Genomic DNA, 14,729 nt, shown 5'->3' on the forward strand with positions numbered 1-14,729 from the left:
AAGACACAACTCTGGTTTCAAATGAGATAAAAGTTTATTCTGGAGCCAAATATGAATGACCATGGCCTAGGAACACAGATTTAGGTTACCCATAATTCCACATTCCAATGTGGTAATGTTTGATGAGGCTTTATAGTAACAGAACAGAGATGGTCATAAATCAAGGCAGTTTTCAAATTCCTTGGTGGAAACATTCAGTAGGTGGTGTGGTGGTTTGAATGTAATTGGCCCCAATAAGCTCATAGGAAGTGGCACTATTAGGAGGTGTGGTCTTGTTGGAGTAGGTGTGGCAGTGTTAGAGGAAGTGTGTCTAAGTTCACTTCCTGTTGCCTGTGCATAAAGATGAAGAACTCTCAGCTACCTCTCCATCACCATGTCTACCTGCATGCTGCCTTACTTCCTACCATGATGATAATGGACTAAACCTCTGAAACTGTAAGCCAGTCCCAATTAAATATTTTCCTTTGTAAGAGTTGCCATGGTCATGGTGTCTCTTCACAGCAATGGAAACCCCAACTAAGACAGAAAGAAGTAGGTACCAGGAGTGGGGTATTTCTGTGATAGGTCTGACCATTTTTTTGTTTGGAGGAATATGGAGTATGGGACTGTGGATTAGAAAATCAGCTGAATGCTTTAAGTGTGGTTTAATGGACTGTATTAGTAGGGACATGGAAGACAGTGGTGCTGAGGGTGATTGGAACTGGGGGGGGGGCTGACTCAAGAGGTTTCAGAGTAGATTGCTAGTATGTGGCCTAGAGACCTGTAATATTTTGGTGAAGAATGTGGCTGCTTTTTGCCCTTGTCAGAAAAGTCTGCCTGAGGCTAAAGTGAAGAGTTTTGAATTAATTCCATTGGCAGAAGAATTCTCAAAACAGTCTAGTATTGATACTATTGTATGGTTATTACTGGTCACTCTTACACATATTTATAATGAAAAGGAACAAGCTGAGTAATGAAAAATACAAAATGTAAAATTTGAGGAGAAAAGGAGCACCAGGAAGTGGAATGGAGCTAAATCCTGTCTTCAAGGAGATAAACGGATTAAGAAATGGAATAAAGGGAGTAATGACCTCAGAGCAAGATCCCATCCAGCTAAGTTTCCAACTTGTGAAAAAGAATTAAAGAAAAGCTTAGAGTCAGGTGTGGTGGTGCATGCCTTTAATTCCAGTACTCCAGAGGCAGAGGTAGGTGGATCTCTGAGTTTGAGGCCAGCCTGGTATACTGAGTGAGTTCCAGGACAGCAAGCTTAGGCAGTGAAGGAAACCATTGAAAACAGAAAGCTAGTGAAGAATTAACTGAATGAGGGACATGTTCCAGCCCCAGCAAGGAGCAGAACTTGGCAGCTTCAGCCATGTGGTTCTAGCTTTAGAGTCAAAGGTAGAGAAAAGGGGTTTTGGAATCTTCCTTCAAAACTAAAGAAAGCTGCTGAAGCCAGACATGTGTCAGGTGTGTCCCTGAATGGAGGCCAAGAGAGGCCATTATGTGCTGTGGGATGTTCTGTATGGCAAATGTGTTGCTAATTAATCAATAAATAAAACACTGATTGGCCATTGGCTAGGCAGGAAGTGTAGGCGGGGCAAGGAGGAGAATAAAGCTAGGAAGTGGAAGGCTGAGTCAGAGAGACACTGCCAGCCACCACGATGAGAAACAGCATGTGAAGATGCCGGTAAGCCACGAGCCATGTGGCAAGGTATAGATTAATGGAAATGGATTAATTTAAGCTGTAAGAACAGTTAGTAAGAAGCCTGCCATGGCCATACAGTTTGTAACTAATATAAGTCTCTGTGTTTACTTGATTGGGTCTGAGGCTGTGGGACTGGCAGGTGAGAGAGATTTGCCCTGACTGTGGGCCAGGCAGGAAAACTCAAACTACAATTATGTAAAGCTATGAAGGTGAAGCCTAGATTGCCTTGGACACCCCAAGATGTTAGAGATGCTAGAGTCATGGGATACTCACTGAGGAGAGATACTAACATGGAGTAGAAACAGCCCAAGAGAAAAAGTGTGTTGTAGTGTAGCCATAAGTTTCTCCGGTCCCACCCAGCCCTGGAATCCCACAGCTGCTTATAAAATAATCACTCAGAGGCTTAATATTAATTGCAAATTACATGGCCTATGGGCTTAGGCTTCTTGCTAGCTAGCTCTTACAACTTAAATTAACCCATTCCTATTGAACTATGTTGCCAAGTGGCTGGAATATTACTGGTATGCTGGCATCTTGTTGCTCCTTGGGCAGTGGCTGATGTCTCTCTTACTCTCCTTTCTTCTCTCTCTTCAGCTCAAATGTACTGCATAATCTTATTCTGCTTGCCATTGGCCAAACAGCTTTATTTATCAACCAACCAGAGCAACACACATTCACAGTATACAGAAAGACATCCCACAGCATTGCAGTCAATAAAGTTGAAAGGAATTGAAGATCTGAAGAATGTTTTGACATCAGACATGGAGATGCAGAGTTTGGAGTTTGCCCAGTTGGTTTTTGGTCTTACTTTGATCCAGTATTTCCTTACTATGCTCCCTTTCCTCCATTTTGGAACAGTAATATGTATCTTGTGCCATTATATATTGAAAGTATGTGATTTTGATTTTATAGGGGATTACAGTTAAGAAATTGCATGAATCTCAGAATAGACTTTGAACTTTGCACTTTTAAACATTGTTGAGACTGTGATAGACTATGGGGACTTTTGGAGTTGGACTAAAAGCATTTTGCATTATGATATTGTTATAAGCTTATGGGGGTCAAGGAGTAGAATGTGGTAGTTTGAATGTAATTGGCCCCCATAATCTCATAGGGAGTGGCACTACTAAGAAGTGTGACCTTGTTGGAGTAGTTGTGGTAGTGCTGAAAGAAGTATGTCAAAGGTCATTTCCTGTTGCCTATGGATCAAAATGTAGAACTTTCTATCACTGCCTGGGGACCAGCCCCCAGTAGCACAAGGCTCAAAGGGAATCCACAGAGTCGGCACGTACTATGACTTTTATATCTGAAGCTTTAGGGAAAAAGAGACTCACACTCTCTTGATGGTTTCCTTCTTTATTCTTTATTCTTCTGTATTCTCTCTACTCTTTATTTTCCTGGTGATTTCCTTCCTCATTCTTGATGCTTTCCTTCTAACTCTATCTTTATTCTTAATGTTTTCCTTCTAACTCTTTCATCCTTGATGTTTTCCTTCTAGTTCATTTTAACCCTATCTTTGTTTTTTCCCTTACATGTTGTATACCCCAGCAAAATCTTTCAAGCAATGTAAAAATTACAATGTGGTTACATTCTGTTTCTCAAGTGAATGATTACAATGAATACAAAACAAACAGTAAAAGACAGCATGTTTTCCATATCCCTTACATGATTAAACATATTACGTATTACAGGTGAAAAACAAATTATCCCAAGAACCCACATAGCATTCATACCCAAGCAACTTGTTATAGACTAACTGTGTAGGCAAGCAAGGTATTTTTCTTAGGTCTTTGCTGGCAGGCTGCATTTTGCAGTTACAAAGAAAGGGCCAATTACTTTATTACTTATCTTGAAAGGTAATCTTACTTGAAGGCAGCTTCTTAGGAGTAATTCCTAAGAATTAGACATAGCTCTAGAAGTTGAGTTTCTCACAGGAGCAGGACATGTGGCTCTAGAATAATTTCTCACGGGAACAGGACACATGGCTCTAGAAGCAGAGTTTCTCATGGGAACAGGACACGTGGCTCTAGAAGCAGAGTTTCTCATGGGAGCAGGACACGTGGCTCTAGAAGCAGAGTTTCTAGTGGGAGCAGGACACGTGGCTCTAGAAGCAGAGTTTCTCATGGGAACAGGACACATGGCTCTAGAAGCAGAGTTTCTAGCCAAGTTATGCTGAGATATTAAGAGTGAGAAGCTGAGTGGCTTCCATTATTCCCATCCGGACTCTTGCTTCCTACACCACTGGTTCCCTTTGAGGAATTCAGGTGTGTGTATCAAACACATGCCCACAGGAAGAAGGAGTTTTATCTTCAGCCCCATCTCCTAAAGCCTGCTCTCTCTTGGGTCTGTCTACCCCTCAAGGTTCCAGGTATTGGAACAGATCTAACTAGAGAGCCTAGAGCTAAGAGTCAGAATAATGGAAAGATGTAAACCTAAAAAAATGCAAAGTGCTCCCTTCCTTAGGACACATCTCTTCCCTCAGTTCCATCTCTACTGGCAGCTTCAGCTACCTTCCTTAAACACAGATCTCTCCCCTGCTACAAACCTTACCAGTCCATGTTTGCCTCTTTCAGAGAAGCTCCAGAGGGGTGTGGACACTGAGGAAGGTACACAGGCCAAGCCAGAGGGATACAGATGGAGATACAAAAACTTTCATTTTCTTATCTCAAATTTTTTAAATTGTATTTGGGTATTGTTTACAGTGTAGACAATATGTGTAAATGAAGTATCATATCTATTTGGGAAGATTTCCATTTTTTTAACTGATGAGATGATTTTAGACTAGTTTGGAGACCAAACTGCTATCAGCATAAAATCTAAATCTCTCAGCTTGGCCAGCAAGGTCCTGTCTAGACCTGCACTGTGTATGTTCCCAGCTCATGGGCCCAGGACATCTGATGCATGATGTGATCTGAACACACCAGGTCCTTCAGTTATTCTCTGCACTGCATGTCTCTCCTAACCTAGCCCCCGTCTTCTCAAAGTCCAAACAGTGCCCACCCCTAATGCTTCATCTGTATCTTTAGCAAGTGCTGCCAGAGGCTCGTCTTCTCACTGACTGCCTGGCGGCTGTTTCCTAAAGTGCATTGTTCCTTGGGAAATGTCAAGATCTGTGAAGGATGTCTGGTACCTTCTTTCTTTTGGATTCCCATGATTAGAGTGTTTTGTGTTAGTCTGATATTGAGTAAACACCTTCTAAACATTGGTCCACCATTGTCTGGGAAAAGAGGATCTAGTTGTAAACACTGGCATCCCCAATCGGTGCTGTATCTGCTCTGAGATTGGCACCAGTGTGCAAACGTCCCAAACACCTGTGGCTTACAGCAGTGTCTTACATCACAGCCCAGTGACACTTAAGGAGGGCTGTGCTCCTCTCCACAGTCATCCGAGACTCAAGCTTTTCTTGGTAGTTTGACATCTTCTAGAGCTCTTGGGTCTTCCTCAGAATTTCTTTCTCTATTCAGTCGATTGGAAGTCAATCACATAGCACTGTACCATTAAAGGGAACTTAGACAAGAAGTCAGGCATGCCAGGAGGGGAGAAAAGAGGCTGGGGTACTGATGGGCAGAGGACTTTCTGTACCCAGGTCAGCAGGCAGATGAGTGGAGGATGACAACAATTCAGAGAGCATCACTAGACATGAAAAGTTCTAGCAAAGTGATAAAAACTGTGTCCACTCATGAGAGCTGAGACTTTAAACCACTGTTGAGATTTTAAAGTCTGAGGTACTATTGAGACTTAGCTGAGGAACTCTCGGTAGCAACTAGTATAAGAGACAAGCTGTGTGAAGGCAAAGACTTTTGGATTAAGTAGATACAGACATCAGTTGCTTCAGCACAAATTCCACAGAGATTCTTTCTCAATCCAGGGTTACGCCCAGGGTTTAGAGCATGTTTAGACCTGGCTCCAAAAGGCTTAAACTGGAGGAGTTACATTTGTGAGAAGATACTGTGTACGAGGGAGGAGAGCTTCTGGACCATGCACCCCAAACATACTTGGAATGTCATAAATAATGATGTTTTGAATTCTGTAAACTTAATGAATGTAGAGGACAGAAGTATGCCTGGAGAAATGCAGTACCATTCTTCAAATCATTGCAACAATTAAAAATCAAATGTGATCTAAAAGTTTATTTCAGAAGTATATTTAATTTGAAGTCAGAAGGGATTTTTATTCAAAAATGGAAAGGAACTAGGGAAATGACCCCAGTAAAGAAAACGGGGAAGATGCAAGAGCTAGAGGTTGATAAGGGCTCCAGCCTGAGCTGTGGTACTGAAGATAAGCACAAAAAACAGGCAGGGCCCAGGACCCCAAGAAACACATTTTAAGCCAGTATTTGGGGAGCTAGCAAAGAAGTCTGTCACAAATATAGTTCCCAAAGTGTTACTGCAAAAGCACTTGAAGATTCTGAGGAGGCAAAAGTGAAGGGCCATGCAATAAAGAGGACACCAAATACATCTCCCAAAGTCTATCAGTTTGTTTTCCATTACTGTAAGGAAATATCTGAGACTGAGAGGTTTATAAAGAAAAAAAAAGTTTCTTTACCTTACAGTTCTGAAGGCTTAAAAATACAGTAGCACTGCACTAGCTCTTGTAAGCACCCCCATGGCAACTGGCATCATGGTGGAAGCATGTGGGAGAGAGAAATTGTGGTGAGAAAGAAAGCCAGAACTCAGAGGGGGGGGGGTCAGACTCCTTCCTTTTTAACAGCCCTCTCATCAAACCAATCAGAATCCAACAAGCCTTGCGTTGCTCTCTGAGAGCAAGGCCCTCAGTGGCCTAATGATCTCCAGGAAGCTCTGCCTCTAAAAGGCCCCACCGCCTCTAACACCACCACATTAGAGACACACCGAGACACGAACTCTTGACAGTGAACCACAGGACGGAGCGTGTCCCCGCACGGTTGGCACACATTTTACCAGTGCTTGCCGAGAGCTTGAGGGTCAGCTGGTCAGCTTACACACGAGTTTTGAGGGCATACAGGGTCTGTTCCCCTTTCTCTGGTACTGCTCTTTGATTTCCAATTGTGCAGCCTGCATTCTTGCCCCCCCCCCCCAAGTCTACTGCCCCAGTCCCTTATCCTACTCCTCGGCCCCAGGGTGGAGCGTCTGACTCAGGGAGACGACACATTTTTGTCTCTATCTATTGGGAGACTGGAGAGACAGTCAGGTCGGGGGAGGTCTCTTCAACTTATAGTTTCGAAGGCTAAAAATACAAATTCCTCTGTAGGTTGCTCAGCTGAAAGAAAAGCTGTCTCTAACACCCTCTTGTCCCTAGAAGCTATGAGCTTGTCTGAGAATCCCGCCCACGGGGGAGGAAGACTGAAGCTTGATAACCTACCGTCCTGAGCAACAGGACCAAGGCATGCTTAAAATGCTTCCGCGGACTCTTTAGACATGTCAACCAATCATTTTCACTCTGGTAGTCTGAACTGGCGTCCTGTAGCGGCTATTTGCTGAGCTGTGCTTTTTTACTCAATCAGTGGAATTGGTTTGAGTCCTTGCTACATGCAGAGCACCTCACTAGAAACAAAACACAAAGTCAAACAAGAGCCCTTTCATCAGGGTCGGGGGTCCTCTCCCACTAGAAAACACCTTTAAGCCAGTCATCACAGTAGACTGCCACAATTCCAAGTGACTATTGGTACAGCGTATTAAGCCTGTGTGTAACTACACCTGGGGTTTGAAGACATCGAATATGCTTCACTGAGGAGGTGATATTTGAGCAAGGGACTATTTCTTCTTTTCTCTTGAAAAAGAAGCATGCTATGCTTAATATTGCATATATGTAACCCCCATAAATCTAAGAGAAGTCATTTTAAATAGTAGTGTTTTCATAATCTAATTATGTTGCTTTGATAAGTCATGGTATATGTTAATTATACACAATGAGTTTATGGCATTCACATACACATGCATACACACGTTTTTACACACCTCCGTTGTCTCTTCCTACTCCCTCTGATTCTGAGGAGGGGACTATTTCTAAAGTGAGGAAAAAGGAAGAATACCCATAATATCAGCATAGAATGAAGAGAATTTGGAAAATCTCAGAGGACAGAGAAAACTGAGTCTACGGTAGTAGGGGTGGCAGTGGGGAGGGAGAGCCCCAAGGTCCTGTTGGGCGAGAACTCTCTGGCCATGTTGACAGGACACGTCTTTTTCTCAGTATTCCCCTCCTCTTGGCTCTGCTGTGCAGCATTTGTCCCTCTGTCACAGTAGGACCCCCTCTTGTGCTACCATAAAATGTAGGTAATGTAATTTAGTTGTGGCCATTCTGTTTATAGCCTGAGCACAAACTAGTGACCACACAGTGAAGCTAGGGTCTTCACAGTCTGTGTTCAACAAACATGCAGAAAGAAATTCCTGGAAAACTGGAGGAGGAATAAATTGAAATGGAATGAAATGGCTAGCAGGACATTTGCCCCAACCTGTACACCCTTAGTGAAGCTTCCAGCAACTGGCCTCCTCGTCCTGGCCTTTGGGCTCCCTGGTGTCTAGGGGCAGGGATTGTCCGAGTGCCCAGTCAGGCCCTGACCATTGTAAAGAGAGTCCCAAATCTCCTTGGAAACTTCTGGTATCCATTCTCCAGCAAACAGTCATGCTTTTCCTTTCCTGTCCCTTCTCTTCCCTGCATGCCCTGCACAGTATGGGCACCTGACGAATGTCACTTCCTCCCAGGTTGTGGCTGATGCACAGATGTCCTGTCTCTGTGACTGTCTCTTTTAGGCAGGGGTCAGAGAGAGCCCGTGATGTTCACAGTATTCCTAGTGTCATGAGCACAAGGTTCCTGGGATGTGGAGTCCCAGAAACCTCATAGAATCTGGGACAACTATTGTCTAAAATGATCTTGTAGTTGACAAGGTCCCTCCTGTCCTTACAAAGTGGGGTAGTCAGTCACCTGTGCCTTCTGATGACATTTAAATCAGGCAAGCCTCTTGTTCACGAAACACACTGGCCCCCAAGTTTCTCAGAGCTTTTTACTCACAAATACACCTTTTAATAAACTTTCAGAATCTCCTATGTCTGCTTCAAAATAAACACAAGAGACTACAAAAAAGCTTATCCAGTCCTGCAGTAAAGCCGGTCATCCCTCTGCTGCATCTTTATAGCCATCTCTGTGTTCTGGTAGCTGGTCTCAGTTTGGCTCTGTTCATCTTCGTCCATTGAGTATAAGGCTTGGAAGGCAGCACACAGCTGCCGTGGATAGTTGTTTCTTCTGCTTGGCCTGGTCCAGGGCTTGGCACACAGCACCTGCCTGACTTCTGATCGGGCTCTCTCCTTGTTCCCACTGCCACAGCTCTGGGTCCTCCCATATAGGTCTGGCTTGGCCATGGGCTCTGATGTCACAGTGAAGAAGAAGAATCAAGTTCATTAGAACAAAAGCTCCATGAAGGCAGAACCCTGAAGGGGTCTGAAGTCTAGGCTTGTTTCTTTAGGGCTAGCAAAGTGCCCACCAACTAATAAACTGTAGATGTGAACTGACTGGACGACCATGTTAATAAATTGTAGGTGTGAACTGACTGGATGGCTATGTTAGTACACTGTGTGAACTGACTGGATAGCTGTGTTAATACACTGTAGGTATGAACTGACTGGATGGCTGTTAGTACACTGTAGGTGTGAACTGACTTGACTGGGTGGCTGTGTTAATACACTGTAGTTGTGAACTGACTGGGTGGCTGTGTTAGTACACTGTAGTTGTGAACTGACTGGATGGCTGTGTTAATACACTGCAGGTGTGAACTGACTGGATGGCTATGTTAGTAAAATGTAGTGTGAACTGACTGGATGGCTGTGTTAATACACTGTAGTGTGAACTGACTGGATGGCTGTGTTAATACACTGTAGTGTGAACTGACTGGATGGCTGTGTTAATACACTGTAGTGTGAACTGACTGGATGGCTGTGTTAATACACTGTAGGTGTGAACTGACTGGATGGCTATGTTAGTACACTGTAGTGTGAACTGACTGGATGGCTGTGTTAGTACACTGTGGTGTGAACTGACTGGATGGCTGTGTTAATACACTGTAGGTGTGAACTGACTGGATGGCTGTGTTAATCTGTGTTAATACACTGTAGATGTGAACTGACTGGATCGCTGTGTTAATACACTGTAGGTGTGAACTGACTGGATGGCTGTGTTAATACACTGTAGGTGTGAACTGACTGGATGGCTGTGTTAATACACTCTAGTGTGAACTGACTGGGTGGCTGTGTTAATACACTGTGGTGTGAACTGACTGGATGGCTGTGTTAATACACTGTAGGTGTGAACTGACTGGATGGCTATGTTAGTACACTGTAGTGTGAACTACTGATTGGATGGCTGTGTTAGTACACTGTAGGTGTGAACTGACTGGATGGCTGTGTTAATACACTCTAGTGTGAACTGACTGGGTGGCCGTGTCAATACACTGTAGGTGTGAACTGACTGGATGGCTATGTTAATACACTGTAGGTGTGAACTGACTGGATGGCTGTGTTAATACACTGTAGTGTGAACTGACTGGGTGGCCGTGTCAATACACTGTAGGTGTGAACTGACTGGATGGCTGTGTCAATACACTGTAGGTGTGAACTGACTGGATGGCTGTGTTAATACACTGTAGGTGTGAACTGACTGGGTGGCTGTGTTACAGTTGCTGCCAGTGCCTTCCTCCAGTTCTTGACTTGGCTGAGCCCATTTATACACTCCCTGTAGCCTGTGCCTGTCTGACGGAGCCCTGGCATTTCAGCTTCTCCTCCTTCCAGTTTCTTGGTGCCTGTGGCCTCACCTTGCACCCTCAGTGTGTCCCCTTCCCGCTCTCATCATATTCTTTGGACATACATTTAGCACCTCAGAATAACCTTCTCTGGCTTCCCCATCCCTTTATACGGTGGCCCTGCCCACAGCTCCGACCTTCCCTGTCATGTACACCAAGCATCACCCCATCCCGATAGTGTTCAGTAAGCACAGTGTTTGGTTTGTCTTTAACTGTCAGGTAAGTCAGGAGAAACTTCAATTGTTTTTGCAAAACTGAACTCTGACGCCTTCTGCCACAATGCTTGTTTTCCTCTAGAGACACCACAAGAGGGAGCATCATTGATATATGCCTGGCCAGTCACTCATTTTCCCCAGGTACTCTTTAAAATACAAAGGTTTCCCATTTTTCTTCCCCAGTTTATTTTTTCAGTGCTTATATATTGCTTTGTTTTGAGACCCCACAAAAAATTTTTGACAAAATTGAGTCATAAGATTTGTTCTGGGATAGAAGCAGATAATAGATTAAAATTGGCAGCTGATTAGTCTTTTTATTGTCCCTTCACATAGTTACAATAGACTCTGGTACATGAGTGCTTTGTAGGACCAGAGAAGGGATTACTGTGTTGGCGGAGATGAGGTTCGTAAGGAAGTTTACCATTAAATGTTTCATGGCTGTTCACATTGTGCTGGTTAGATAGCATGCATGGGTGAGCAGCCAGGGAGCATGGGTAGGCAGCCAGGGAGCGTGGGTGGGCAGCCAGGGAGCATGTGTGGGCAGCCAGGGAGCATGTGTGGGCAGCCAGGGAGCATGTGTGGGCAGCCAGGGAGCATCTGTAGGCAGGGGACTCCTACTAGGTAGGAACTGCTTGTCTTTGAATTCCAGGAAGTCAGATCCAGAGTGGGAGAAGGGCATGTGCTTGCTCTGGGTTGTACAAGTACTGGGTGTTGGCAGGGTGTGCTCACTGAAGTAACTCCAAGTCCCTGCAGTAGACAGAATGTGGTAGCCCCTTTGCTGACATCACCCCAGCTCCCCTGGCATGTTAGTCTTGCCGTGTCCCTGCAGTAGACAGAATGTGGTAGCCCCTCTGCTGACATCACCCCAGCTCCCCTGGCACGCTAGTCTTGCCGTCAGCACATATCTCTGGGAGTTTTATGCCTCAACTGAGCAGAGTTCAGAAGTCTGGCTGCTGCTTCTCATGAAGTGCCAAGATAAAAGCACTGCCTGTCTCAGTCCGAACTGCAGGACAGGAAAGTTTACAGCTGGTGGTTTGGGATGTTTTCCCAGCAGGGTGTGCGTTCTAAGGAGGCTGTGATAATAAAGCTTCAGGATTCCTTTCAGGTGACTTCCACCGAACTGGCTCATGAAGGAGAAACAGGAACACACCAGTCCATGCTGGACAAGAATGACACCACCTTCCAGCCTCTGCCTGCTTCTGCTCGGAGCACTGGGCATCTTTGCACTTGGCCACTTCACCAAAGGTCAGAAGAACAGCACGCTGATCTTCACAAAGGGAAATACCATTCGGAACTGCAGCTGCCCTGTAGACATCAGAGACTGTGACTACAGTTTGGCCAACTTGATGTGCAGCTGTAAATCTGTCCTTCCTTTTACCATGGAGCAAAGCAGCTATCATGACCATCTGACCATCTGGTTCACAGATACGTCCACACTGGGCTACCTGCTGAAGTTCACTCTGGTCCAGGACTTGAAGCTTTCCTTGTGTGGTTCCAACACCCTCCCTACCGAGTACCTGGCTATCTGTGGGCTGAAGAGGCTTCGCATCAATGCTGAGGCCAAGCATCCCTCCCGGGAGCAGAGCTTGCTCATCCACAACAGAAGGGAAGGCGGTTCCTTGTACAAAGGCTGGCAAACATGTATGTTCATCTCATTCTTAGATGTGGCTCTTTTCAACAGGGACTCATCTTTAAAGTCATACAGCATTGATAACATTTCTAGCCTCACCAGTGACTTTCCTGATTTTTCTTACTTTAAAGCTTCCCCAATGCCAAACAACAAAAGCTATGTTGTCACCATCATCTACTAGCATCTACCCACCAGGAACTCTCAAAAACAGACGGGCCTTTTGAAGAAGGAATCTGGGGAGAAGGCCATGAGACAGGTGTGTTTATTCCGTCCCTCAGCCTCCATTTACAACAAAGCCACACCTAAGAACAGCCAGTTTCCTGTGCTCCACTTCCAGTGCTGGGAGCTATGTGACTCCCGAGACACGTCCTGAGGGCCAGCGAGAAGCTAGGTCTCTATAACTGTCGGCCTGCGGAGAGGTGCCAGGCTAGAAGGGAGAGGGCAGTGCCCACCAGGCACTATTTATTGGAGCCCAGTATAGGCATGGCCCCAAGGAAGGGATCTTTTCTCAGAATACAGTAATCCTTCCTTACCTGTGTGGGTACATTCCAGGACCCTGATGATGCCTGACTGAGCCAACAGTACTCAACCCTGTGCCTACTGTATTTTTCCTAAATGTAAGAGACTTATGACAAAATCTAACTTATAAATTAAGATCACTGTGGGACTAACAAAAATTGTAACATACTGTAAGAAAGTTATGCAAACATGCTCTCACACACTATTACATAGTACTCACTCTTTCCATGACGATGGCTTCTCTTTGGCGTAGCCAAATTTCTAGCGTTGCTGCTTTGCGTGTGATGGCAATTATGGAGTAAAACACGGACTTCTGAATACTAACATGGTAGTCACAATAGTCGGTTAAATAACAGAGACAAGCCACTGAGTGCCTGATGGTTGAGAGTGTGTATAGTGTTTCTGTGACAGGCAAGGGGATGATGATTCATGTTCTTCACACTCCTCAGAACAACTCAAAGTTGACTTCTGACTTCTAAGTGAAACTACAGATCAGGGACCACTGTGCCTTTTTTCCTTTTCTTCTTCATTTTGTGACATGGTCTGGAATTCCCTGAGTCAAAAATGATAGATTTCAGAGGTTTGAGGACCTAAATTCCTCTAAACGACAAATTCACTCAGGCCGATATTTTCCAAATAGTTGTGAAGAACAAATGCATTGAGAAATTGGCATTTTAAAGGTGTATTTATGGATATTGGAAAAGTAGAATGTTAAGGACTGGGTGGATCCTTAACACTAAAGAATGCCTTGGGGTTCTAAGAGAGGGCACACAAGTGAAAATACACCAGACACCACACACTTAACTCAAACTTTTGCACAAAGTGCTGCTCCAGGCAAGGTTCTTTCCTGGTCCCCCCTTTCACAGAGCACAGCCTGGAAAAGGCTCTCTAGTCCTTCCCTTTCACAGAGCACAGCCTAGACAAGGCTCTCTGGTCCCCCCTTTCACAGAGCACAGCCTGGACAAGGCTCTCTGGTCCCCCCTTTCACAGAGCACAGCCTGGACAAGGCTCTCTGGTCCTTCCCTTTCATAGAGCACAGGCTGGACAAGGCTCTCTGGTCACCCCCTTTCACAGAGCACAGCCTGGACAAGGCTCTCTGGTTCCCCCCTTTCACAGAGCACAGCCTGGACAAGGCTCTCTGGTCCCCCCTTTCATGTCCTCTACTTTGGTTCGAGCATCTTTGTTACCTCTATACCCTGACTCCTGTCTCTTATCATTTGCCCTCCCATCCTTCTCCCTCTTGCTCCAGAAATCAGAACTTTGGTTACTGTCAGAACTGTTAAGCCACATTATGGATAGCTTGGGGATCTAACAATCACTTCTAACTCGATGCTCAAATTATAAAGACTTAATTTTAAAATGAAATTTTGGTCCTGAGTCCATCTGGAAGTTTAAGATGAGAAAGTTAAGATACTCCATATGAGATAGTTAACACAAATTCATTATACATTTTGATAAAAGGAACCAGAGCAACTAAAATTAACTAAATTGGTTCACCACTACACAAAGGAAAGTTTCCCTTATAGAGACCCAATTTACCATTAATGTGCAATATTTTTAAATACCCATGGTTCAAAGCTCAAGAGCATGTGCTGCTCTTCCAGAGGCCATGAGTCCAGTCTCCAGCATCTGCACTGGTTTACTCACAGCCATCTGTAGCTCCAGCTCCAGAGGAGCCAACAGGAACTTGTACATATGTGGCACACACACACACACACACACACACACACACACACACACACACACAGATAAGGACTAAAACAAACCATTTAAAACCCATGCCAGTAGTGATACAAATGTCTGAACTTAGAATAAAACTAAGTGGAACATTTCTGAATTCATGATACCATAATAGTAAGAAATAATTTTATTGTAAGATCACAAGTTAGTCACGTTTATCATATTTTTTTCTGT

At 44.5% G+C, this 14,729-nt stretch overlaps 1 protein-coding gene and 1 long non-coding RNA gene across 2 annotated transcripts in view; one reads left to right on the forward strand and one right to left on the reverse strand.

The window, feature by feature from the left end:
* Positions 1 to 13,699, forward strand: part of C12H21orf62 (chromosome 12 C21orf62 homolog) — a 27,248-nt gene extending 13,549 nt beyond the window's left edge. The window contains exon 2 of the mRNA XM_059277220.1: positions 11,772 to 13,699. Coding sequence (XP_059133203.1) covers positions 11,794 to 12,477 — 684 coding nt within the window. The 5' untranslated portion in view covers positions 11,772 to 11,793 and the 3' untranslated portion in view covers positions 12,478 to 13,699. The remainder of the gene's footprint in view (positions 1 to 11,771) is intronic.
* Positions 8,650 to 13,699, reverse strand: LOC131922429 (uncharacterized). Its single transcript, XR_009382281.1, has 2 exons — positions 13,036 to 13,699; positions 8,650 to 9,023 (listed from the first exon to the last, which is right to left on the reverse strand). It is a non-coding gene; the product is annotated as an uncharacterized LOC131922429 (long non-coding RNA).
* Positions 13,700 to 14,729: the final 1,030 nt, after the last annotated feature.

This window comes from Peromyscus eremicus, chromosome 12 (genome assembly GCF_949786415.1).
Source record: "Peromyscus eremicus chromosome 12, PerEre_H2_v1, whole genome shotgun sequence".
NCBI lineage: Eukaryota > Metazoa > Chordata > Mammalia > Rodentia > Cricetidae > Peromyscus > Peromyscus eremicus.